At 37.7% G+C, this 26,386-nt stretch overlaps 1 protein-coding gene and 1 long non-coding RNA gene across 2 annotated transcripts; one reads left to right on the top strand and one right to left on the bottom strand.

Annotated features, from left to right (window-relative positions):
- Positions 1 to 115: 115 nt before the first annotated feature.
- On the bottom strand, positions 116 to 12,176 carry pyroxd1 (pyridine nucleotide-disulphide oxidoreductase domain 1). The gene is made up of 12 exons (XM_052121163.1): positions 11,899 to 12,176; positions 9,792 to 9,872; positions 9,267 to 9,386; positions 9,058 to 9,186; positions 8,344 to 8,417; positions 5,639 to 5,808; positions 5,266 to 5,351; positions 4,430 to 4,532; positions 4,218 to 4,330; positions 3,943 to 4,065; positions 1,400 to 1,537; positions 116 to 963 (listed from the first exon to the last, which is right to left on the bottom strand). Exons 1-12 carry the CDS (start codon positions 11,968 to 11,970, stop codon positions 715 to 717), a joined length of 1,458 nt encoding a protein of 485 aa, XP_051977123.1. The 5' UTR covers positions 11,971 to 12,176; the 3' UTR covers positions 116 to 714.
- Positions 12,177 to 12,666: 490 nt separating this feature from the next.
- LOC127639206 (uncharacterized) lies at positions 12,667 to 25,452 on the top strand. The gene is made up of 3 exons (XR_007969937.1): positions 12,667 to 12,976; positions 13,086 to 13,323; positions 25,143 to 25,452. It is a non-coding gene; the product is annotated as an uncharacterized LOC127639206 (long non-coding RNA).
- Positions 25,453 to 26,386: the final 934 nt, after the last annotated feature.

The raw sequence follows: 26,386 nt of genomic DNA on the forward strand, positions 1-26,386 counted from the left end.
AGCAAATAGAAACTCAATTTGATTTTTTATATTTAATAAAGCAAAACTTTACATTATGTATTTTTGAGGATAAAATCATTTAAAACCAGTGTTTGAATTTATTATTTAACCTTTATTTTCATTCAAATAAATAAACACTTGGAAGCTCCATATTGTCATGTTACTCTTGGCAAAGAATGTTGTAACCATTGGAAAAATATATCTGACCTAAACCTATGCACTGTAGGAGTGGTGTGTGGTGGTTGTAGATTCAAACCTCACAAGAAGCATTTAATGAGCTTTCACCATATTCTTATTACTTACTTCCTTAGTGACTGAATTACAAGCTAAACTGAAGTCAGCACATTCAAGAACTTAACAAGCCATATTTATTTATATTATTAGAATGACATTGAGCAGCAAATTAAGGATTATTAAAGTTGGAGGCATGTGAGCCATAAAATGAATGGCATCAAATAAACATCTCTATAACCTGGCCTCTCAATACTATATATTTTGTATTATTATTATTAACTTATTTTTTACTTTGCTTCTCAATGTGCTTTTTTATATTGGTAACTGACTGATTTATGTGCCACTAGGGAGTGTTTGAAACTTGTCTGAGTGCAGTCATTATTTTTGCAATTCTGTCTGGTGCCAATAGTGGTGCTGAAATTGCATACTTCACATTTAATGTATAACTTAAAATCATTGGCAAACCAGACTGATTCATATTCAGTCAAAGTAGTCTTCAATGTCGATATTGGGATCAAGAAGCTCCTCGCCATATCTGGACAAGTCCATCTGATTGAGAATGAGGTTCTCAAAGGTTTCCTCTAGATCTGTATCTCCGATAAGGATGGCCCCCATCATTCGACCCCCAGTCAGCACCACCTTCACATACTCCTGCCCTTTAGTACAACGCAGAAGAAGCTCATAGTCCTGACCCAGACCCTGCGCATTAAACTTCCCCAGCAAAACCACCTAAAACCAAAAATATGGAATTTGGTTGTAAAATTTGAAAACTATTTGTAACTCCAACAGAAGCTTTGAAATTGAAACAGACATCCGAATGAAAATAAAAAAACAGCATTAACCAGTCTAAGATGGTTTAAGATGGTATTTTAGCCTGGTCAAGCAGAAAAAGGCCCAAAACTTGGCATGCATAGATGTATCAACACCATTTTATATCAAACAATTATTAACCAAATAAAAAACATAGGCATACTTTTTATACATCTATTTTTTTACATAGGCAGTTTTTTTTTCATATCGGTGCTTCCGTAACTTAAACACTTCTAACCTGGCTGGGAGACCAGCGAAGACCATTAAACGAGCTTAGGCTGGTTTAGGCAGGTTTTTTTGTTAGTTTTTTCAGCAGAGAATAAAACAGTGAAACATCAGACATATTAAGAAACACCTTATAGTTAAAGAACTTGGTGATGTGGGTGAAAAGTTCAAAGCAGAAGTCCAACTCTATGGGCTCCTCCAGAACATCTGCTGCCATACAGCGCGCTGCGTACCAGCCCATCTGACGTGCCTGCGTCCATAAGCGCATCTTCAAAAATGGAATAGGAAACAAGATTTCAGTAAAAGGCATTGTTGACTCAAAATGCTGTCCATAGTGTCCATTACTAACTGGTATCCAGTAATACTAATACTAATGAACAGCAGTCCTATGTGTTCATTGAACTTTATAAGTCCAATAAAATGACCTTGATATTTAACTTGAATTGATTTGTTTTCTTCAAAAATCACTTGTCTCATATTTCATATCAAGATGCTCTACACTCACTCTTTTGCTGACTTGGTTAAATTAATTTTCCAGGTTCAATACAAGTTAATCTCAATCGACAGCATTTATGGCATAACTGTTGATTACTGCAAAAAAATGATTTGGAGTGTATCTATTTTCACCCTAAATAGCATCTACCACACAGTGCAGCTATTTGCAACCCAATAGTTTGGTGAAACCACAGAAAAATACAACAAAATAAACATTAGACTGTGTGTGTGCATGTGTACTGTTGTCCTAGCGACCGCGGTTCAAATCCGTGTTGTTACACTCTTTTCCCATTTGATTTCCTGTTTCCACTCTTAATATCTCCTTTAATACTACTTACAATAATAGTTAAAAATGAAGCTATATGTTGATTTCATCGCAGTGATTTGGTCACGGTGAATGTCGGGGAGTGTTTTTACATTTACATTTATTCATTTGGCAGACGCTTTTATCCAAAGCGACTTACAGTGCACTTATTACAGGGACAATCCCCTCAGAGCAACCTGGAGTTAAGGACACAATGGTGGTGGGAATCGAACTGGCAAGAGAAGGGTTTGACATGGAGGTGTAGTCTGTCGATCGCACTCATTCCTGCACCTCGGCATCGCTTGTGTGTAGATTGCATAACTGTATTCCTTATATTGTAGTAGTCATGTTTTATGGTAGATACCATAGTTTTAATGCAATTAACCATGGTTATAGTACAGTAATACGGTGGCAATAGTAATTTAATTTAATTCATGAATTATTTAATTTTGTGATTACTATATATTTTGAAAAAATACCTTGGTGAAACTTACTGTAGTAAAACCAAGGTTATTTTTTCAAAGGTAAGGTTAGATTTTGGGGTCAGGGTTCATGTAGTGTGTCTGTGGGACTCTAAATAAACACAATACACACACTGCAGTGATGCTCATATACTGCATGTTAAAATATAAATATAGGTGCAAATAGCATCTGCCAAAATAATTTCAAATGATCCGTAAAATATCATGGGGGCCGAGTAACTCAGCGAGTATCGAACCCCAGGGTGAGCCGAGTGACTCCAGTCAGGTTTCGTAAGCAACTAAATTGGCCCGGTTGCTAGGGAGGATAGAGTCACATGGGGTAACCTCCTCATGGTCACAATTAGTGGTTCTCGCTCTCAATGGGGCATGTGGTAAATTGTGTGTGGATCGTGGAGATTAGCATGAGCCTCCACATGCTTCCGTGGTGTCATGCACAACGAGCCACGAGATAAGATGAGCTGATTGACACTCTCGGAAACAGAGGCAATTGAGACTTGTCCTCTACCACCCGGATTGTGGTGAGTAACGCACCAACATGAAGACCTGGTAAGCAGTGGGAATTGGACATTCCAAATTGGGGAGAAAAAATATATATAAAAAAGGCAAAAATAAAGGATAGAGTGAAGCACTTACAGTGGAAGTGAATGGAGCCATTTTTTTTGAGGGTTTAGAGGCAGAAATTTGAAGCGTATAATTTATGAAAGCACTTACATTAATTATTCTGTTAAAACTCATGTAATATTTGATCTGTAAAAGTGTTTAAGTCGTCATTTTAACAGTCATTACATCATCAAGGAAAAAAAGTTGTAAAACTGGCTTTAACTTTACACAGAAATAGTTGAATTATACCCAGAATATTCCTTTAACATGTACACTAACTATTGAACACATACTAAGGGCAAAATGGTTTGGTTGTGATGGAAATGACAGTCGTATGGGACAGTCGTTGTTTTTGACAAAGTTATATACTTACATAATTTTCACATAATTAATTTTGGCCTTGTTTTCCTTTTATTTCTCTCTTTGTTTAGACTATCATAGTTTTAAACGTAATAAATAGTATTTTTATAGCGTATTTTCATAGTTACTATTTAAAGTCTGGGTCTGGTACAAGGCTAAAACAGTGATGATGAAGGCCTGGTAAAAAGTTTCCAATTCAGTTTTAATGTGACCAAAAAAAAAAAAAAAAAGTTGAAATCTTATCGTTTTAATAAAATAAAATAAAAAATCTGGGACATGAAAGTGCCCAAAATTTAAGAAATGCCCACCCATATATGTTCACACATTATATTTGCACATTCCCCCACTATTTTCTTGTTTCTTGCATGAACACATTCCTTATATCAAGCCTGACACAAATAAACATCTCACATAAGAGAGGTGCAGTTCTACCTGTTGCCAATGAGCCCTTGGCTCCCAGCCTGCTGTACACACATCACCTGCTGCGTACACATCCTGTTCGGATGTCCGCATATGATCATCCACTACAAGGCCGTGATCTGCAGCCAACTCAATCTAGAAAGGACACACAAAATTCAAAATCTATACTATTCATATCAATGATTTACCGGAATTCACCCTCCAAAACTTGAAAATGAACAATAAACACTACAAGTATTGAAATAAAAGTCAGATAATAAAAAATCTGAATTTCAATGCATATTTACATTGTTGCCATGAAGGAAAGGATCAGTGTTTGGCACCACGCCCGTGGCACTGACAATGAAATCACAGCCGTAAATCTTCCCATTGGTTAACTGAACATACACCGGCCAAATCCCTGCAGAAAAGTAGGAGAGGTTTTGTTTATAAATGTTTCATTTTAGCTGTAAACCATTACAGCATAACTGTAGTTTGACTGAATGTTTTTCATAACAACCCAATTCAAATTTCTCAGTGCTGCGTTTAGACTGCAGGAACTCCTGTTGCGTGTAGATCTTCTCAACTTCACACTCATATTCTGTATGGACTCCACTGGAATTCTGTGAAACGGAGGAAATGAATGAGAATAACGTTAAAAGTGCCCATCAGTTCAGGCCTACACTGATTTTAAAGGATAATGTCATTAGGTAATTATTGCAAAGTAAAGCCTGACAGAATTATTAGTACTTTTTTACCACCCATAAGGGGTTTGTTTTGCGATTATGACCAGCTGACTGCACATGACCCCACTTATTAATGGTAAATGGTCTACACTTATATAGCGCCTTTTTAACCTTAACGGTTTTCAAAGCGCTTTACGCTGTGACACATTCACCCATTCATACACACATTCATACACCAATGATGGCAGAGCTGCCATTGGGAGCAACTTGGGGTTCAGTGTCTTGCCCAAGGCCACTTCGGCATGTGGAATCATGTGGGCCAGGATTCGAACCACTTCTGATCAACCTAATCCTGCGATTAGTGGTTCATCAGAACAGAGCCACAGCCGCCCCACAGCTACTAATTAAATACAGAAATAAATGAACATGTAGCATTGATTAAGTTGAAATAATTCTACAACATGAGAAGAAAGAGAGTATTTAAGGATATGAGAGACATAAACCTAGGAAATGAGTTGCCAGGGACAACATTTAATTTGACAATTTAGCGGGCATTATACTAAAATATTTGACTACAAATATTTAGATAACTTGATTAATCGATCAGATGCATTCGCATTGATGCTTTACAGGTTGTACAGTAAAACCCAATGAAAACATGAATACAAACCTGCTGTGCTCCTCTCAGATCAATCCCCCCATGCCAATCTGGGCCAAGGGCACTGCCAAGCTCTCCTGAAGCCCCACTGTGGCCTGCTATAAAACATTAGACATATTCAGACATTATATACGGTATAATTCATTTTTCAATTTCGAAGGGCATTCAATACATACACTGACGTAGATACATACCCTCAAAATTGGCACAAGAGGGCAGCATAACACATTGTGTGAGATACATTCACGGTGCGTTCAGGTTTGATATGAGATATACATTTACACTAACTTAAGAGCAGCTCTGCTTGACTCTCTTTCGAATGTTATAGCTTTGAGTAGATTGAGGAAAGCTGATCCCAGAACAGAGTTATAATGTGTACTCAAACCTCCGGTCTTGTCAGTAGTGTAGCGTGCTCTCTTGCAGGGCAGCGATCTGTCTTTTTTATCAGACTCCAGTGATGGAATGAGAAACTGAGCAGCTCCTGCGTCAAAGAATGTGTTTCCTATGGCTTTATCCTTTATAGCCCAGATCACCTGACAGCCCTGCACTTCATACCTGCATTAACACACAATAGGTATTGAGAATAGTGGTTCTCAACTGGTGGGTCAAAGCCAAAAAATGTGATAGGGTCACTGACGACAGGGAAAAAAAAGGTCAACATTAAAATATTAAATTGCATCTTACAATATAGTTGTATAAAGTTAAGATAGCAAAAGAAATCGACTTATCGACTTTTAGGAGGGAGGAGAAAATGCTGCCAATATATTTTATTGATGTCAGAGGCCGTGCGTCCAATTAAACTCAACAGTATTTTGTTGCAAATATATTTGTCACTTGGTAACATGGGTAAAACTAATAAAATGTTGGCCCATTGTTTGTAACGTGTTATATTATGTAAATCACCATTCTTTCTGTTGTTTTTGTATTTAACATGTTGTAATTGTAAAATGTAAAAATGTTCTTATTTTCTACCATTCATGTTAATAATTTTGCTTTTAGTTTTTGCCCATGCAGTTTGTTGTAATACATATTAGGGTGTTTCTTCAACTTCAACACTTTCAGCACAGTGGATTTCTAGAATGTTGTCTTGTTAAAACATTTTTCACACTCTTGATATACTGTGTGTAAATATACAATACATTTACAATATACCTTACTATCCAAAAGTCTGAGGCACATAAGATGTTTCACAAAAGCATTTGTCTTAAGATGGTTATTTATATCTTCAGCTTCAGTTTGTCAATAGGAAATATAAATGTAAGACTCACAAACATCACTTTTGCAAATAGAAAAGATTAGAGTAGAAGAACAGGGAGCCCTGCAACAGATGTTATGATCCCCACAAAGCCCCCACTAAACATCGTGTCAGTCTGAGATTACATAAAGAGACAGAAGCAATTGAGATAGCCTAAATATATAGAAGACCTGTGGAGAATTCTCCAAGAAGCTTGGAACATCCGATCTGCCAACAACCAAGAAAAACTGTGTCCGGGTGTATCTAGGAGAATTGGTGCTATTTTGAAGGTAAAGGTGGTCACACCAAATATTGATTTAGATTTGTATGTTTACTAGACTTTGTATGATGTTAACTGATTAATGAAAACTATTTATGTCATTATTTTTGAAGACATCCACACTATGCAACATTTTGCCTATAACGTTTGCAGAGTATGTTTATATATATATATATATATTGGTCATTGACAAATAAGGTTTATATTAAATAAGAGATAATAAAATTGAAAAATATTTTACAAATCTGGTTTAAAACACGTGCCAAGTTCGTAGACATGTAATCTTTGAGTTCATGCTGTTTTTACAAATAGTTTGAAACAAATATTTATTTTCTTTAAAAATGTGGTGCAACCATCACGTAAATGGTATTCAAATAATTTACTTGCACCTTAAATATATGGGAGTGTACACAATTTCATCATTAATTTCAAAAACGTTTTCAAATATATGTTTCAAGGTGAAATTTTAAGTCAACAATATCACAAAGTTTTCTCATGGTTGCACAAATGACATGAAACAAATGTCAAAATATTGATTAATGATCTGACAAAATTATGATTTGTTTTTAAATCTTTACACTATCTTGTTTGTCTAAAGAGATCTCTGTTTTATGATTTTTGTCACATGACAACAAAATTTCAACAAAGTATTGCATTTAATATATATATATACTGTATAAATACTGTATATTATATATATATATATATATATATATAGTACTTCGGAAATGTTTTAGGCACTTGTGAGATTGCATAATGTCATTGACCCATATGCTGTGTATATATACGTATACAGCATATTAAAATGTAATTTGTCATGAGAATTCCCACCACAGTGTAATTTTACATTCTGTATTGTGTTTAACAGGATTCTGGGGTGAAAATGACATGTTTATTAAATAAAACGGCAGACTAATTTGTCTTGCTGATTCCAATTTCATAGCTAACATTTTATGTATTCTAAATACACACAATTAAATCATACTTTCAGATTTTTTTTCATCATTTGGCAAAATTACAGCTTGACTGGAAATTACGTCCAATAAAATATCCAAAGTGATATTTACCATGATTGTTCATACTTCATCTCACAAACACTTCTGTCGACTTGGTTACATAGTACACTACATTTTGAAAATATTACACTAATATTTTCACACAATAAATATTGAAATGTCTTAGATTATTAAACTTTTAAACATGTAATATTTTGTATTTTTATAATGATTTTGTATAGTTAAATATTGAAAGTCTGGGTCAAGGTTTAAACAGTACAATCTATACATAAAAGGCATTTGAAAAGTGCCAAAAAATAAATGATGAAGGCCTGGTAAAAACTTTCCAAATCAGTTAATTTTAATGACACCTATATATAACAACAACAACAAAAATATGAATAAAATAATAATAATTGAAATATGTTAAATCATCCCCCGGTATATGAAAGAGCCCGAAGTTAAGGAAACACCATTCCATGTTTAATTTTATAGATATTTGTGTTTACTATTTCTAGACTTGTGATTCTGCTCCAAGAAAACCTAAAATCTAAAGTAATAAATGTATGGTTAATACTCACACCAATTCTAATGCAATTCCTCCATTGCCAACAACAACAATCCGCTTAGCCTTTGATAAACGCTTCTGAAACTCCTGTAAAAAATATTAAGTCGATGCACAGAACAGAATTTTTCAATCGTAGGTAACCGTGTTTATATGACTCATGGTTGTATAACAAAACAAGCAAATCTATACACTCGATCAGCCACAACATTAAAACCACCTGCCTAGTATTGTGTAGGTTTCCCTCGTGCCATCAAAACAGTGCCAACCTACATCTCAGAATAACATTATGACATGATATTTCTCTCACCACAATTGTACAGAGCAGTTATCTGAGTTACTGTAGACTTTGTCAGTTTGAACCAGTCTGGCCATTCTCTGTTGACATCTCTCATCAACAAGGCATGCCAGATGGGCTGGTTTGAGTATTTCTGTAACTGCTGATCTCCTGGGATTTTCACACACAACAGTCTCTAGAATTTACTCAGAATGGTGCCAAATACAATAAAACATCTAGTGAGCCAGACTGGTTTGAACTGACAAACTCTACGGTAACTCAGATATCTGCTCTGTACAATTGTGGTGAGAAGAATATCATCACAGAATGCTGTTTTGATGGCACAAAGAGGACCTACACAATATTAGGCAGATGGTTTAATGTTGTGGCTGATCGATGTACGTCTCATCTTAGAATGCTCAAAATATTGGCTATTAATAAGTGCAAGTGTACCTGAGCACTGTCTGTGTCCCGTATGCCCAGCACATGAGGGTTGTCCTGGGTTAAGAGCTTGGGTCTGGCCCCGCTGCAGAGACACAACTTCTTGTAATAGAACGTCTGGCCATTCTCTGTCTGTAATAGCTGCAGAAATGGACAGTACTGTTCACATCTAAATATGAGAAGAAGTAACACGCATAAGGTAGGTGTGTGCTTTAACATACATGTTCCTTTGCTCGCAGGAGGCTGACTGCAGACTGTATGACTTTCAGATTGGGATATTTTTCTTCTAAAAATCTAGATGGCTGTTCCTCTACATCAAATTCCTCCAAGGTCTTTGACACCTACCGATGGATAGTTAGTTGACAAATAACACGGACATTAACTTTAGTTTTTTTTTCCAACATTAATATTTTTGGTTACGTTTTAATTTTTAAGAATATAAGGAAAAGTGTTTCTTTTAGGTACTGTCACCATTTAAAGTTTTTCACCCCAATTTTTATCAGCAAGTTAAATTATTTAAATAGAATAAAGTATACATATTCCATGTTAATGTTCTATTAATATGAGTTAAAAATGCTATTTAAAATAGTTTTAGATAGTATAGCATGTCATGAAAACACATTGCATATTTTCCAGTTATTAAGTTACTACAAATGGAGGAGTCTGTTTGGCCATTATCCGTTGAAGCTGCACAACACACATTTAAAAACACTTTGATTTTTAAATTCAAATTTGAAATTTCAAACCTGTTTGAAATTTGTAACCATCTTCACTAAGGAAGAGGCTGTCAAAAGACAAACTTCATCTGATGGGAACTGAGATGCAATCTGAAAAAAGAAAATACTCGTGGCTCAATTTGACAAACATCAGACCATTAAGAACTGCATCGGTGGGATCAGTTATTAGTTATAGATCAGTTAGTAGGTCAGTTAATGAATCAATTGTTGAATCGGATAATGGCAGTTATTAGATTAGTCACTGGGCAATTCTCACGAAAGCTGTCAAGAAAATGTCCTGGTCCTATTTTACATTTTTTAACCACTCCATTTCAAATTAGCAAACTATAGTTTTGGTAAGTAGTTTAGGACTAAGTCATTTCATCTCCTAGATATGAATGTAGTTTGGTGCGAAAAGTGCAAATCAATCCCAGAACAACAGCGAAGGACCTTGTGAAGATGCTAGAAGAAACAGGTAGACAAGTCTCTATATCCACAGTAAAATGAGTCCTATATCGACATAACCTGAAAGGCTGCTCAGCAAGGAAGAAGCCACTGCTTCAAAACCACCATAATAAAGCCAGACTACAAGTCTGCACATGCACATGGGGACAAAGATACTACCTTTGGAGAAATGTCCTCTGGTCTGATGAAACAATAATGTACCTGTTTGGCCATAATGACCATCGTTATGTTTGGAGGAAAAAGGGTGTGTCTTGCAAGCCGAAGAACACCATCCCAACCGTGAAGCATGGGGGAGGCAGCATCATGTTGTGGGGGTGCTTTGTGCAGGAGGGACTGGTGCACTTCACAAAATAGATGGCATCATGAGGAGGGAAATTATGTGGATAAATTGAAGCAACATCTCAAGATATCAGCCATAATGATAAAGCTCAGTCGCAAATTATAAAGCTGGGCCAAAATTCCAGCAACTTATAGTGAGAAGAATGTTTTCTACAATTAAATGTCAGGAATTGTGAAAAACTAAGGTAAAATGTATTTGGCTAAGGTATATGTAAACTTCTAACTTCAACTGTGTATATATATATATATATATATATATATATATATATATATATATATATATATATATGTGTATATATTACAACATTATTTCTGTAACAATTATGCATATTTTACTGGCTTTGATTTGGGATACTGACCTTATTTTTTTTCTCTCTGAAAAATGGTCCTTAAAGTTTAAGGTGGGGAAAATCTCAATATTATTATTTACATTTTCCACATTAATATGGTGGTGATGGGAAAAAAATTGGCTTTGCCAAATAAATCTAAGAATTCAACAACAGTCCCTTAGAGTGCAGTTATTGTGCTTTACACATAATCACCCTCACTTACTAAAATGTATTACTATTTTACAATAGTAACATGAGTTATTTTAACAAAAATTTTAGGATCATATAAAAATAGGCTAACATTTTTGGTTAATTATATTATACTTTTTGTATTGAAACTGTTGTAATAATGTTTTTAAAATATAAAGCATAAATACTATAGTTTTTTTTTTTTTTTAGAAAGAATAGCTTCATTGACCTAATCACAAAAATAGGGAGTCATTATGGTCTTTTATGCTTATGGGTTATTAATTTAACAATGCATTTGGTGATTTTGGAAACGTATCTACAGTACGATGAAGACGAATGAGCAACATTGAGTGAAATATCCCAAAATATCGTAGTTTTGAATCGCAACACACACACACACACACACACACACACACACACACACACACACACACACACACACACACACACAAATCGCAATAATATCGTATCGTGACCTAAATATTGGCAACACACTGCAGTTAACTTGTGATTCTTACCCATATTAAAACTATATATTTCAATTTATATGTCATGCATATAGTACTGATCTGCGGTTAATGAGCAGGACATCCTTGACAAGTTTCGTAAAAATCAACCGACTGGATAAGTTACCATAGAACTTATTAATACTATGAGATCGATAATTACAACAGTTATTACACCAGTAATAGCATCAGTTACTAAACCAGTAAACAGATCAGAAACTAGATCAGTCACTAAATCATTAATTACATCAGCTTCTTGATTATTTGTCTAATTCTTGATTAATTCACAGATCAATGGTGTGTTCATACCTGTTCTGCACAAGTGACACCTGCGATTCCTCCACCTACGATGACAAAAGTGACTTGTTTTTCTGTAGCCATTGAACTTCAGCACATGGCACTATGTGCGCTGTTACGAACTTTATATCAAGCTGATTGACACGACACTATTAAACTGATGTCCTCTCGACACTATCTTTAATAAATAGTTGCTGTATCTGCTAGATGTACATTATCGTATGCTTCACTACAAAGACACATATGAACAGATGAAACTTTTGGCTATATTCGAACTGCATTGACTTCCGTGTTTACCTTTATCAGCTGACTACGGCAAGCGCTAAATATCATCTTGAAGACACGCGATTTTTAGACAGGTCATGAGCGAACAATACAAATGTATAAAGTTATATGCATTTAAATATATATATATTTATAAATAATATATATATATATATATATATATATATATATATATATATATATATATATATATAGATATATATATATATATATAATATTTAATAATATATAAAAACTTTAAGATAATAAAGAAAATATATTTGAGGATATTTTATCATAATAAACAGCATTCAGAAACAAATAATTAGTGGCTGGTTTGCTAAGCAAGCAAGCATTACTCATATTTACAGGGGCATACTTGGCAAAGGCAAAGGCAGGCATCTGCCTAGGGCCCACTAAAAATACAAATTATGTGCTTTGTTATTATCGTTAATGCTAAATAACATGTGTTGCAATTTTAAATATCACTGTAACAACCCAAATATAATTGATATTGCAGTTATTGTAAGCACTATCAATGCAAGCAAACCCTTCCTCCTCAGAACAGGCTGTAATGGGCTATATGCACGCATAACTTCCGCGTTTGACGCAAAGATGCTCTTGCGTTTCCGGTTGGGGAGATTTAAAGCGGAGGTAAACGGGATTATGGCAGAGTCCTCTAAATTTTCTCGTTGTTTGCTTGAGTTGCCAAAATGTTGTATTAATGATGTGCGAAGAATTGTACGAATGTGCAGTACAACGCCACAGAGCAAGCTTGAGAAAGGTTTCAAGTTTTATGTTTCATCTTATCTCTGCAATTATGAAGGTAAATTCAGATAGCCTGAACTAGTACGTTATGGCTAACATTGTGCTATTATTTTTACATTCCGGCCAGCAGCAGACTAATCACGCTATTTCCGCGCTTTGATCTTCAGTGTGGTCCAGGAACAAATCCAGGGCAGCAGGCTCAGCACTGGAGCAGTAGTCGTGGTCCGAATATTCCACATCCATAGAGGGGGCTTCAGTAGGCAATGTGTCTATGTTTGGTCGCTCTACCCTTTCCCAAACTCCAGTCCGTGGGGCTGGAATACTGAAGATGTTCCACTGAAAAAGCACCGGGACCGCTCCATTTTTCAGACGTCTGCGTCCGGTTGGCGTTTGCGGCTCGATCAGGTCTGTACTTTGGAAATGTCGGCTACACACTTTTTTTTATTTATTTTTTTTTTTTTTTTTTATTGCACTATAGCATATACAAACAGCATGGCAACAATCATATATCATTGCAATATAACAATGAAATCAGGTGCAAAATTGCATTACAGAAAATAAAAAAAATAATAATAAAAAAAAAAAATAAATAAAAAAATAAAAAAAAAACATTTAAATAAAAAGCTAGGGTTTGTTTTTTAAATCATATTCTTCAATTATTTCAAAAAGTTTTTGTGCATATTTACTTTTCATCATTTGCAGGGCCTTTGTGTAAGAAAGAAAAGCATTGTGAAATGCAGAAAACCTGGGTTTTACTTTCAAATATTTCGATTTGTGTATATAAAATTTTCCAAAAATAATAATGTCATTAACCAGAAAATCATCTTTGTAACTGTTCATAACAAGTCCAAAGACAATGTCCTTCTGAGAGAAATCTGAAAGAAGAGGAACCTTTGGGAAGAGCCACTCATGAATGTCAAGCCATAAAGCCTCTACATACATACAATGAAAAAATAAATGATCAGTGGTTTCTACTTCATCACAAAATACACAATTTCTAGTTTCAATTCCAAATCTTTGTCGTACTAATTCACTGGAAGGATAAACATCATTTAACATTTTGAAATGGATTTCCTTGGCTTTGGGGGTTAATGGGAATTTTAAATAATTAGTTCAGTAACCTGTAAATGGTTTCTTTTGAGAAGAACTGAGATATCAAATTTCTATAACCTACAAAAGGGAATAAAATATTATCAAACAAATTTCTGATAGATTTGTTTGAGAATGTAGTTTCTTTGAAATCGTAACCTCCAATTAAAAGTGATGGGAGACACAGGGTGGTGGAATTAGAGGTTGAAAGGAATCCTTTGATTAGACGTATAATAGAGTTGGGGATGGCTTTGATTATAGAGTCAAATGTGTTTCCGATTACAGATAATATCATATTTAAGACAAAAGTTCTCATATGAAATAAAACATCCTCTGCTATTGACTAAATGAAGCACCGACCAGATACCTTTCTCCATCCAGTCCTTATTATATAGTGATTTATTTCTTATTGTGATATATCTATTATTCCATATTGGGGTCTTATGTGGCGTAAAATTATGATTGTATAAAAGTTTCCAGTACAACAAGACTTGCTGGTGAAACTGGGATAGTTTGACAGGGAGACGTTGGGGAGTGAAATCACATCTAAGTAAAAATTCTATCCCTCCCAATTTTTTAAAAATTTCTCTGGGAATATGAAACCAAAGGTTGTTGTTATTTAAAAAAGCTTTTAACCAGTTAATTTTCAGAGTACCATTTATGGAATCAAAGTCAATGGCTTGTAGACCTCCCTCCTTGAAATCTTTAGTCAACTTTGCTCTTTTAATGTAATGCACTTTCTTTCTCCAGATATAATCAAAATTAATCTGATTAATTTTTTTAATCACTTTGTTTGGAATTGCCAATGAGTATGCAGGATAAATGCACCTAGATAAACTATCCATTTTAGTTAAAAATATTCTTCCCAATAGACTGATATCTCTTAATAACCACAAATTAAGTTTAGATTGGCATATCTCAACAATTTTCCACAGATTCATATTTTCTTGTTCAATTGAGTCTTTGGAGATATATATTCCTAAATATTTCACTGTGGATTTTATAGGGATATTGTAGGCTTCAGTTAATTGACATTGATGAATTGGCATTAACTCACATTTGTTCAGATTTAATTTTAAGCCAGAGGCTTTAGAAAAGGTGTGAATAATTTGTAGAATTTTCGAATTTCTGACAACTGCTTCATAAAAATGGTAGTGTCGTCAGCTAACTGGCTAATGATTACTGGTTGCCCAAAAGCCTCTAATGGAGCTATGTTAGAATTTTTAACAAGGATAGCAAGCAGCTCTGTAGCCATTATAAAGAGAAATGGGGATAAGGGGCAACCCTGTTTAACTCCACGTTTGATAGGGAATCTGGGTGATGTACCTCCTGGTAAGGAAATAGAACTATTTGAATTTTCAGTAAAGAGATTTTATAATGCTTATAAATTTCTCTCCAAAACCAAATAAACTTAAACAGTGGTAAATAAATGGGTGTTCGATTGAATCAAATGCCTTAAAGAAGTCAAGAAATAAAATAAAACCATCATCATCTATAACATTACTATAATCTAAAATATCTAGCACTAAACGGATATTATTGTGGATGGATCTTCCTTTCATGAAACCAGATTGAGAGTCACTTATAATTTTATGTAGGAATTTTTTCAATCTATTAGCATAAATAATAGCTACAATTTTATAATCAGTGTTTAATAAGGTAATGGGTCTAAAGTTATCTAAAATTTTGGGGTCCTTATCTGGTTTAGGGATTAGGGTTATTACTCCTTGTTTCATAGTAGAGGGGAATGTCATATTATCAGTAGCTTCTTTTCGGCTACACACTCTTGACTGGTATGTAACTGTAAAATGGTCTCGTCTTATATTAACTAACCAGATCTTCTGTATTTCCTTGCCTTTAGGAAACGTGTGGAAACTGAGAAATGTGTTAAATTTGGCAGATGCTGTACACTGCGGCACACAGCAGTGGTGGCTAGAGGTGCTGTCCTCCCGTCTTTGAAACGATACTTTCATTCGTTTAGATGCCATTATATATATATATATTTCTTATTTTTATTTAAAATATAGCAAAAAAAGCATAAACAAAATGAGAGGTTGCTGTTTTGTGACTAATGTTCCTTTAGTGTATAGTCAAAGAGTATAGAATCCCACATCAGTTCTCGGCATAGCAGCACTCTACGATCGGCGGAAGTAATCAAGCATCCTTAAATTTCACCGGAAATACGTCATGCACCGCCGTGCATAGAGCACATTGAATATTCCAAGATTTTCTTTTTTTTTTTTTTTTTGCATCTACACAAGTTCGTAAACAGGTGAAAGTGAGCCAATCCGCTCAGAAAGTTTAGTGTGATTTCACTGTTGCAAGTTAAAGGTTAAGCTACATTGTTGCTAGTTCAGTTTGGCATGAATTTGTGGAGAGAAAAACAATAAACGGAATCGAAACTTCCAAAAGTAACACTGTCTTTCCAAACAGATCAGACTGCACAGCACCCACTACAGACCTTATTCACTCTAGCGCCACCTTTGATTTTTAATTGGAATCACAACTAGGCTGTGAGGGATAGACGTACAGTGTATTCAATGGGCTGTACTGCAGTTTAAAATGTTTTTGGATCATTCCATGGACGAAAAATTGAAATAAAAATCAGATGTGATCTTGGAGCTTTATACAGCTTTATATCGTGTTGTCCTATTGAAGGGATGGTAAGTCTATTCTGCCCTACAAAGGCAAAACGCCGTAACATCATGTTTGGTCAAAAATGAGTTAATGTCATTTTTGGGGTATTCAAGACCTCCTTTATCATGTGAATAAATATCATGAGTCAATTTGATTGTTTTAACGAGAAATTAAAGGGCTATGACAACCGTAACATCCAAAACCATACGAGAAACCACAGCAGAACGCCGTAACAGTTGTTACGGCTCTTAGCCTTTGTTCCGGCACGCTGAAGTTGAGTTTAAGGTGTTCTGACTTTGTTTCGCCGGGCATCAAGAGAGATGTTACGGTGCCGCTGTGATGTTACTGTACTCTGGCTTTGTCATACTGTCAAAGATTACCGCTCTTTTATTGTCACCAAACCGCGTAACATACACACGACACATCTTTGAAATAAAGTGTAGACTGCCGACTGCTTGTTTGTATTATTACTCTGTGATAGCGATGTGATAGGGCGATGGTTCAGATCTGTCAATGTCAGTGACAGCCCTGGAGCTTGCTAAATTTAATCTGTGTCACGTAAATTAGCGCTAACGTTTATGCTGACACTCGCCTCACATCAGATGCTGAAAACCAAATATTAAATACAGAGGCATCCTACCTTTCCATGCAATCCGATATAATCCATAGAAGATATAATCCATAGCAATGCACGTCATCTGCTGTATCCACAACAATCCATACGTGTTTGAGCCATATTTCCTTCTTGCAGGTGTTCACGTCAGATTTTACAGCTTGTTATCGCTAACGTCCGTACAAAGTAGGCTAACCTAAATAGTAAAAGTAATTCCAACTTTTTTCGGTATACTCTGTCTATATTATCTCAGAATTAAAAAGTAGTAATCCAAGTCGAGTTCGTTGACTGAGCATCTTGAGCAGTTTGGTGGCCCTTAACCCTTTAACCGTCACCCCTCCCCTTTTTTCGCGATAGACATGAAAATCACTATCCAAACTTAAATGGTTGTATTTCAAGAATGCTTTGTCATATATACCTATGGACAAGTTGTGTTCCAAATTTTAGGTTGATATCTCAAAAAATTAGCTTTCAGTAAGATTTTATTTGGGCGCAGTAAAAAACTTGGAATGAGCAGTCTCTAATGTATTGGTCTAATGTTTAATTAATTATTACTCTATATCTTGCATTTAAATACATATACCTTTGTATTAAATTATAATTAAATGATCTTTATTGTGAAAATATTTATTGTATTTATTCATACTGTACATACTGTACTGCAAAGTAACTCATCTGTAATACTGTTTAACTGTGTTAGTGTTGCCGCACTATCCTGATCATTATAGCACTAAATAGGAACAACCAAAGGTCTTCTATATAATTTAAAACAAATACCATGATGACTAGACCATGGTTAGGTGTTCTTATAATGGATGTAAGTATGGTGAACAGCAAGTAAATATTGATTGTATGTCAGTTACGGCCTTTTGCCTTTGCATGACAAACATTTCTTCAGTATAGCAACTAGTTGTGAAATTTTGGGAGTCCTACCTATAATACTTTTGTCTGGACAAAACAGAAACTTTAAAGTCATTTTTCTCAGTTTCACACTCTAGTGAGTTAAGGTCTTTTGCTTTTGCAGGGCAGTATTCCTCACAGCCTCATTGTCATTCAAATTAAGTCAAAGCATGAATAAGATCTATAGTCACCAATACACAATGTTGGTGATGATTATGATCTGGGCATTGACACTCATATATATATATATATATATATATAAAAAAATTCAGAGTGGGTTTCCATCCAACAATTTTTATGTGCATTTGAAATTGGAATCCTGAATGGAAATTCTTGATATGCGAATAAACTCTCAAAATTAAAGTGATGGAAACAGTTTATTTGCAAAATGATGACATGTTTTAACCATTCATGCACGTGTTATGAGTTACAGTATATTATTATTCAGTATATTACACTTTTCTGTGGCCTATCCTGGCAGCATATAATTGCCCCAAACAAGGAGATAATTTAGGTGTTCCATAATGATAAGGCTCCCTGAAGAAAATGCGCATGACGAAGTACTGGATCGTAGATGTGCTTTTGCCTTATTTAGTAATGTAAATCTAGCAAACTTTTTTATGTTTTAAAATGTAAAAGATCAAAGCCTTCTGGAAACATCATAAAGTCAAGTTTTAGTCTAATAACTTGTATATAGTTAATTCAAGGTCAAGTTGATAGAGGAAAAGTGCATTAAGAAAGAGGGAGAGAGAGAGAAAAGGTATTGTAGCAGTATATATTTCATAGTAGCACAATTGTGTTTTTTATATATTATGTGTTGTCAGACATTATTATTCAGTCCTTTTTAGAAAGTTGGCACAACCAGGGGGAAAGACACAACCACAGAAACATTTTGTTTGCTGTTTGCACAGTCTAGTGCTGTCACAGAGACTGATGAGATATCACAGCGATATCTTTTTCAGGACATAGGAATAGTTTCTCCATACATTCCATAAAAAAGTGATAATAATAATAATAATAATAATAAAGCTTACTGCACATTTAAGAGAAAATCACCGTAAATGTCATTAAAGAGAGTACTACTTTATTTTTGAGACAGCAAGATGCTTTTATTGAGTTACAAATTAAGATTCAAAATTATTCGATTGGGGGGGTCACGTGATGCCATGCAAGGGGCAGATGTGTGCAAATCCTTGGGCTCTGGAGACATTAAAAGACACTTACGTGCTTAAGAGGAAACCTCTGACGGGCCTGCAGACAGGGGACTCTATTTTTTTAATGGCGAGGCCAGGGAAATTCAGCATCAACTGTCAAACATGTCGGTGATGCCGACCAAGGTTGTTGCTGAGTTGGAGGATCTCGCTGTAATACGTCAATCGATTAAGGCGATGGAAACTAAATTCTCTGAGTTGGTTACAAGAGTGGCAGATGTTGAGAAATTGATCGATTATCTGGAGTCATCGGAGAGGGAATTATCCGCTAATCCACTCAAGACCAAAATAGACCTGGAAGGCATTTTGGAAAAACTGGAAGATTTGGAAAATAGGAGCCAAAGTAACAACATACGGATTGTTGGTATTCCTGAGAATGAAGGCACTGATATGGTGAAATTCATGGCCGAGTCTGCTCGACATTACAGGCCATAAACTGGAAATTAAGCGAGCTCACAGAGTCCCAGCTCGCTGAGGGAGACAGGCCCGAGGTCATCTGATAAAGATCAAGGAAAGCTTTTTTGGAAGAATCACATTATTTTCTTGTTCCCCGACTTTAAGAATTCGACAAGGGAGAAAAGGGATCAGTTCAAAGAATTCAAGAAACTTTTGCATTGACAGAAGATATCTTTTACACTGAAGTTCCCGGCCAGATTGATAATGGACACTATGGATGACAGCAAATTATCTACATGTCCACACAAAGTATGTCTTTTATGAAGTTGACAGACTGAGTAAGTCATGGTGTATTTAAAAAAAAAAAAATGTATGCGGCCTCCGAGTGAATTTGACCCTTGACCATCCGAGGAACTGGGACGCCTGTTTTGTTTCTTTTTGTGTTGGTTCAGCCTGGCAGCTGGAGTTTGATTTGTGGAATAACACTGCTTTGGGACAGTTGTGGATGAATCTGTTCGTTCTTTGTGCTTATGCCTCCTGTTGGCTGGAGTTTGTTTGGTGGAGTATTATTGTGGGACATTGGAAATTTGCAAGGCAAAATTGAGCAATCCGAGAGCAAAGTTGTCACAGGGGCTCTTGTAGATGTACATGGACCTTTTGAGTTTAGAGGGTTTGACGCCGGTTGGCACTGTCCTGTGCACTTTTTTTTATTCTGTTTGTTCGGTTCGGGGTTTGATTATTGCACTAATGGGGAATGTGGTCTGTATAATCTTGGTTTTGACACACACTTTTTCTATTACATCAAAATGTCAAATGTTAATATGAGTGGGTAATCATTCTCCACATGGAACGTGAATGGGTTGGGGCACCCCATAAAAAGAAGGAAGGTTATTTATTTTCATAAGCATAAGAAATATGATATAGTGTTTCTTCAATAACTCATCTTTCCCCACAGGAAGCTGAAAAATTTGGGAAGATATGGGGTGTTACGTGTTTTCTTTAGTGCTGGCTCTAGTAAGAGCAGGGGAGTCATTATATTGATAAATAAACATCTACAATTCAAATATCTCAAACAGATTAAAAATAAATTAGGAAGAGTCATTATTGTTTTAGCAGAAATTAAGGGGCATAGGTTGGTTTTAGCTAATATGCACCTAATGCTGATGATCAGGGCTTTTTTGTTGCAAGCCGCTGGCACCCCTCATGATATAATATTGGGAGGAGACTTTAACATTTTGATGGACTCAGTCCTTGATCATAGTAAAGCAAAAGTGTGTAAGTCCCCTAGAGCAACATTGACGCTTCACAGGATGAGTAAAAATATTGGTCTTGCAGATATTTGGAGACTTTTGAACCCATCTAGTAGGGACTATAAATTTGTTCCATAAGTCCATAAAATCTATTCTAGAATAGATTTTTTTTTTTATATCTAAATCCCTCGTTCCATCTGTTGTGGATTGCTCAATTGGAAACATCTTATTCTCACATCACGCCCTGGTGAGTTTAGAGGTGTTGCCACATATGGAGAAAAATAAATCATATAGTTGGCACTTTAATGTACCACTTTTGCAAAATCCTGATTTCCAACAAATGCTAAAGACTGAAATCAATGTTTATATGTAGACCAGCTGGTCCTCAGTATCCTCTTTGGGTGTGGCTTGGGAGGCACTTAAGGTAGTTCTTAGGGGTCGGATCATACAGTATGCCTCACTCATCAAAAAATCCAAAGCACGAGAACTCATGAAGTTGGAAGGAAATATAAAAAATGCAGAGGCAGAGCTGAAGTGCTGAATGTTGTCTGATGGCCTCAGGGAATTGACCCAATTGAAATACAGATATAATACTATTTTGTCTTTGAAGGTGGAGTTTTGGTTATTCAGGGCAAGACAGTCATACTTTGAGTCGGGGACAAAGCAGGGAAGCTTTTGGCTAGATATATAAAACAGAGAGAGACTTTTTCTACCATTCCCTCATTGAAATCTGCTGGTGGTGAAATATTTACCTCGGCCATTGATATTAATAATGCTTTTAAAGAATTCTATCTTGATCTTTATAGTTCCACGTCTTCGTCTACTAATAAAGATATTAGAACATTTGTGGAACCATTAGAACTTCCTAAACTGACAACTGAGCAAAAAAATTATGTTCATTCTGAGATAACCTTGGAGGAGCTTGACGTGGTAATTAAGGCCTTACCTAGAGGCAAGGCTCTGGGGAAGATGGTTTTGCTGCTGAATATTTTAGATCTTATGCTACAAAAGTGGTTCCAGTTTATACGGAAGCATTAAAGAATGGAAAGCGTTCCATAACCATGACAAAAGCCCGGTGTCACGATTCACTGTTTTCTGCCCTGTTTTGCCTCTGTCATCTGGATTTGCAGATTCCCACCTTAAATCCCTGTATTGGATCAGGTTCTTAGCTCACAGGTGGAGGGATTTGCCAGAGACAGGAGGCTACACTTGGGAGGAATACGTGAGTTTAACACTAGACACTCTCAGTCCAAGCCTCCCACACTCCACACCATGTCACAGCCACACTTGAGTCTGCTCCACACCATGTCACAGCCACGCTTGAGTCTGCTCCACATCATGTCACAGCCACGACTGAGTCTGCTCCACACCATGTCACAGCCATACTTGAGTCTGCTCCACGCCATGTCACAGCCACGCCTGAGTCTGCTCCATGCCTGAGTCTGCTCTACATCATGTCACAGTCATGCCGGAGTCTGCTCCACGCCATGTCACAGCCACGCCTGAGTCTGCTTCAAGCCATGTCACAGTCATGCTTGAGTCTGCTCCACGCCATGTCACAGCCACGCCTGAGTCTGCTCTACATCATGTCACAGCCATGCCGGAGTCTGCTCCACGCCATGTCACAGCCACGCCTGAGTCTGCTTCAAGCCATGTCACAGTCACACCTGAGTCTGCTCCATGCTATGTCACAGCCAAGCCTTCCGCGACTCCTTGCTCCAAGTTGAATTATCCACTTCTGATGTCGGTTCATAGGGTCACGAAGACCCTTCCTCACAGCTTATCAGTTCTCCTGCCTGCCACAGCAAAGGAGCCAATGCACACGCCTACCATGGCCAATGAGCCAATGCCAACGTCTGCCACGGCCAACAAGCCAATGCACACGCCTGCCACGGCCAACGAGCTGGAAGCATCATGCGTCCCAGAGCCAGCGTTGCCAACCTTGTCTGTCCCAGAGCCCACATTGCCTACGTCGGCCCCCCGGAGGAGGAGGAGAAAGGCTTCCGTTTCCAAGTCTCTGCCCATGTGCATGACCACAGAGGACGTTTCCAAGTCTCTACCAGTGTTCACAACCACAGAAGTCATTACCAAGACTATGTCCATGCCTACGACCACAGAGATCATTCCCGAACCTGACTGACTGAATGCTGTGTGCTAGAAGCAACTGTATCGGCTGCACCTAACCCTCCCCAATGCCCCCAGAAAAAGGTATCATATACAGACCTTAGGTTCCTAGCACCCCTGAGGGGGGAACAGGTGCTACATGACTAGCATGGTAGCAAGCCCAGCAGCCACGGCCTTTTCTCTCTCTGTGTCTCTCGCATAGAGTATGAAGTGGCTGGGGCTACCTTAACGCTATGAAATGCGTCAGGGAAGGTGGGAGAAAGCGCAATGGATCAACTTGGTGAAGGGCGCTGGGTGCAAGCGGAACACCCGGTCAGTTGTTTCGCATTACTGAGTTCTACCGGCTCGGACCTAACAAAACACGGGACGAGACCAACTCAACCCTGAGATTGTAAAATCTCGAAAGGTATTGTGTGTTGCCCAGCCCACTACTCTGCAGATGTCTGCTAGGGAGGTGCCGTTGGCCAGTGCCCACGAGGATGCCAAACTTCTCGTCTAGTGTGCTCGAACCCGCAAGGGGGCAGGCACGGTCTGAGTCTGGAAGGCCAAGGAAATGGCGATGACCCAGTGGTCAGCCTCAGTTTGGAGACGGCATTCCCTTTCAGCCTTCCGCTGAAGCAGACAAAGAGCTGCTCAGAACATCTAGAGCTCTGCGTGCGGTCTAAATAGCTATGCAAAGCACGTACCAGACACCGCAATGAGAAGGCTGGGTCTGCCTCCTCCCGGGGCAGCTTGCTTGCAGGTTCACAACCTGGTCCCTGAAGGGGGTCGAAGGAACCTTGGGCACGTAGCCCAGTTGTGTCTCAGGATAACATGAATATGTGCCGGACCGAGCGCCAGGAATGTGTCACTGACCGAGAACGCTTGCAGGTCCCCAACCATCTTAATGGAAGCTAGTGCTATCAGGAGGGCCGTCTTCAAGGAGAGGGCCTTGAGCTCAACTGAGTCAAGCGGCTCGAAGGGGGTCTCTGAAGGCCCGAGAGGACCACTGAGAGATCCCAGGAGGGGAACAGGTTTGGCCGGGGAGGATTCAGCCTCTGGCGCCTCTAAGGGACCTGATAATCAAGTCGTGCTTACCCAAGGACTTGCCTTCCACTGCGTCGAGGTGGGCCGCGATAGAGGATACATGCACCTTCAAGGTGGAGGGGGACAGCCTCCCCTCCAGCCTCTCTTGCAGGAATGAGAGCACTGACCGAACTGCGCCTCTCTGCAGGTCTCCAGATTGGAAAGAACACCAATTCGTGAAACAAGCGCCACTTCAGTGTGTAAAGTTGCCTAGTGGAGGGAGCTCTGGCTTGGTTGATCATGCCTACGACTGCAGGTGGTAGGTCACTCAGATCTTCTGCATCCCATCCAGGGGCCAGACATGGAGGTTCCAGAGGTCTGGGCGTGGATGCCAGAGGGCGCCCATTCCCTGAGGAAGAAGGTCTTTGAAGACAGGAGGGGACAGGGACAGGCCAAAGGGGAGGACCTTGTACTGATATGCCTGGCCGCCGAACGCGAACTGTAGAAAGGGAATGAAATGGGGCGGCTTCGTGGCACATTTTAACATGTGTATTTTGTCTTGCAAAACAAGTGAAAAAAATCTACCAGTGCAGAAGAAGTAATCCAAAGTATTTTGAATACGTTACTGACCTTGAGTGATCTAACAGAATACATTACAAATTACATTTTACAGCATGTATTCTGTAATCTGTAGTGGAATACATTTCAAATCAACCCTCCCAACCCTGACTGTGGATTGGCGAGTGGTTAGAGAGGACTGTGTTGGTATCAGCTGGTTGAGAGAGTGCTCTGGTGACTGTACAAAAACCTTATATTTTTATTGGATAAATTGCCTTATTGAACAAATCCACAACATAATTTACTCATTTAATTTAAGTGTTTTTTTTGGTAGGTATCCAAGGTTACAGAGTCCCTATTGAGGAAACTCTGTTTTAAGGGGAAGGTGTTACGGCTATGGCTGCTAATTTTGTCTATAAAATGGTGTTATCTCTTTTCCAGGTGCAGTGAGTTACCTGATGAGTCCTGGATTAAGCAGGCTTATAAAGAAGCACTTCGCCCCAGTGTGATGCCTCCTCTTACCAGCAGCTTGATTTGTTTGCTTTGGTTTTTCTGATGTATTGTTCTTTATTTTTTCCTTTTATATTGAATTTTTCTAATTACATATGTTGATTATGTTACTTTGTCTTTAAAAATAAATAATAATTGTATTTAAATCTTATCCACGTGTGGCCTCTGCCTTGAGCTGGGTGGTTTGTAAAAAAAGAAACAAACTTAAAAACTGAGCCATTTAAATGTTACTCAAGTTGATTGGCTACCGGATTACAAGTCAGAGAACCAATCAGTTTACACCATGTGAGAAGACTGGCATAACGTGTCACATGAGAACGAGATGATTGGCCAACAGTTAACAAGTCAAAGCGTTTAATGAGTGTTTAATACGTTTTAAAGGCTTTTATTGGCAAAAACATTCAATATATGCAAAGAGTCATTATTTACAGTTTTGGCCCTTGTTCTTCATAACCTCTGCAATTCACTCTGTCACGTTGGATATCAGCTTCTGGGCCAAATCCTGACCGATGGCGATCCATTCTTGCCTTATCAGTGCTCGGAGTTGATCACAATTTGTAGGCTTCTGCTTGTCCACTCACTTTTGAGGATTGACGACAGGTTCTCTATGGGATTAAGATCCACGGATCCAAAATTTCAATGTAATGATCTTCGAGCCACTTCATTATTACTCTTGCCTTGTGACATGGTGTTCCATCATGATGAAAAATGCACAGATCATCACCAAATTGCTCCTGGATCGTTGGGAGAAGTTGCTCTTGCAGGACGTTTTGATACCATTCTTTATTCATGGCAGTGTTTTTGGGCAGAATTGTGAGAGAGCCCACTCCCTTGGATGAAAAGCAACCCCAAACATGGATGGTCTCAGGATGCTTCACTGTTGGCATGACACAGGACTCATGGTAGCGTTCACCTTTTCTTCTCCGGACTATCGATTTTCCAGATGTCCTAAACAGTCAGAAGGGGGCTTAATCAGCAAAAATAACTTTGCACCAGTCTTCTGCTGTCCAATCTGTCCTTGATGTTTTTCTTGGAGAGAAGTGGCTTCTTTGCTGCCCTTCTTGACACCTGGCCATTGTCCAAAAGTCTTTGCCTCACTGTGCGTGCAGATGCACTCACACCAACCTGCTGCCAATATTGAGCAAGCTCTGCACTGGTGGTGACATGATTCCGTA

The sequence above is a fragment of the Xyrauchen texanus genome, chromosome 47, assembly GCF_025860055.1.
Source record: "Xyrauchen texanus isolate HMW12.3.18 chromosome 47, RBS_HiC_50CHRs, whole genome shotgun sequence".
NCBI classification, from domain to species: domain Eukaryota; kingdom Metazoa; phylum Chordata; class Actinopteri; order Cypriniformes; family Catostomidae; genus Xyrauchen; species Xyrauchen texanus.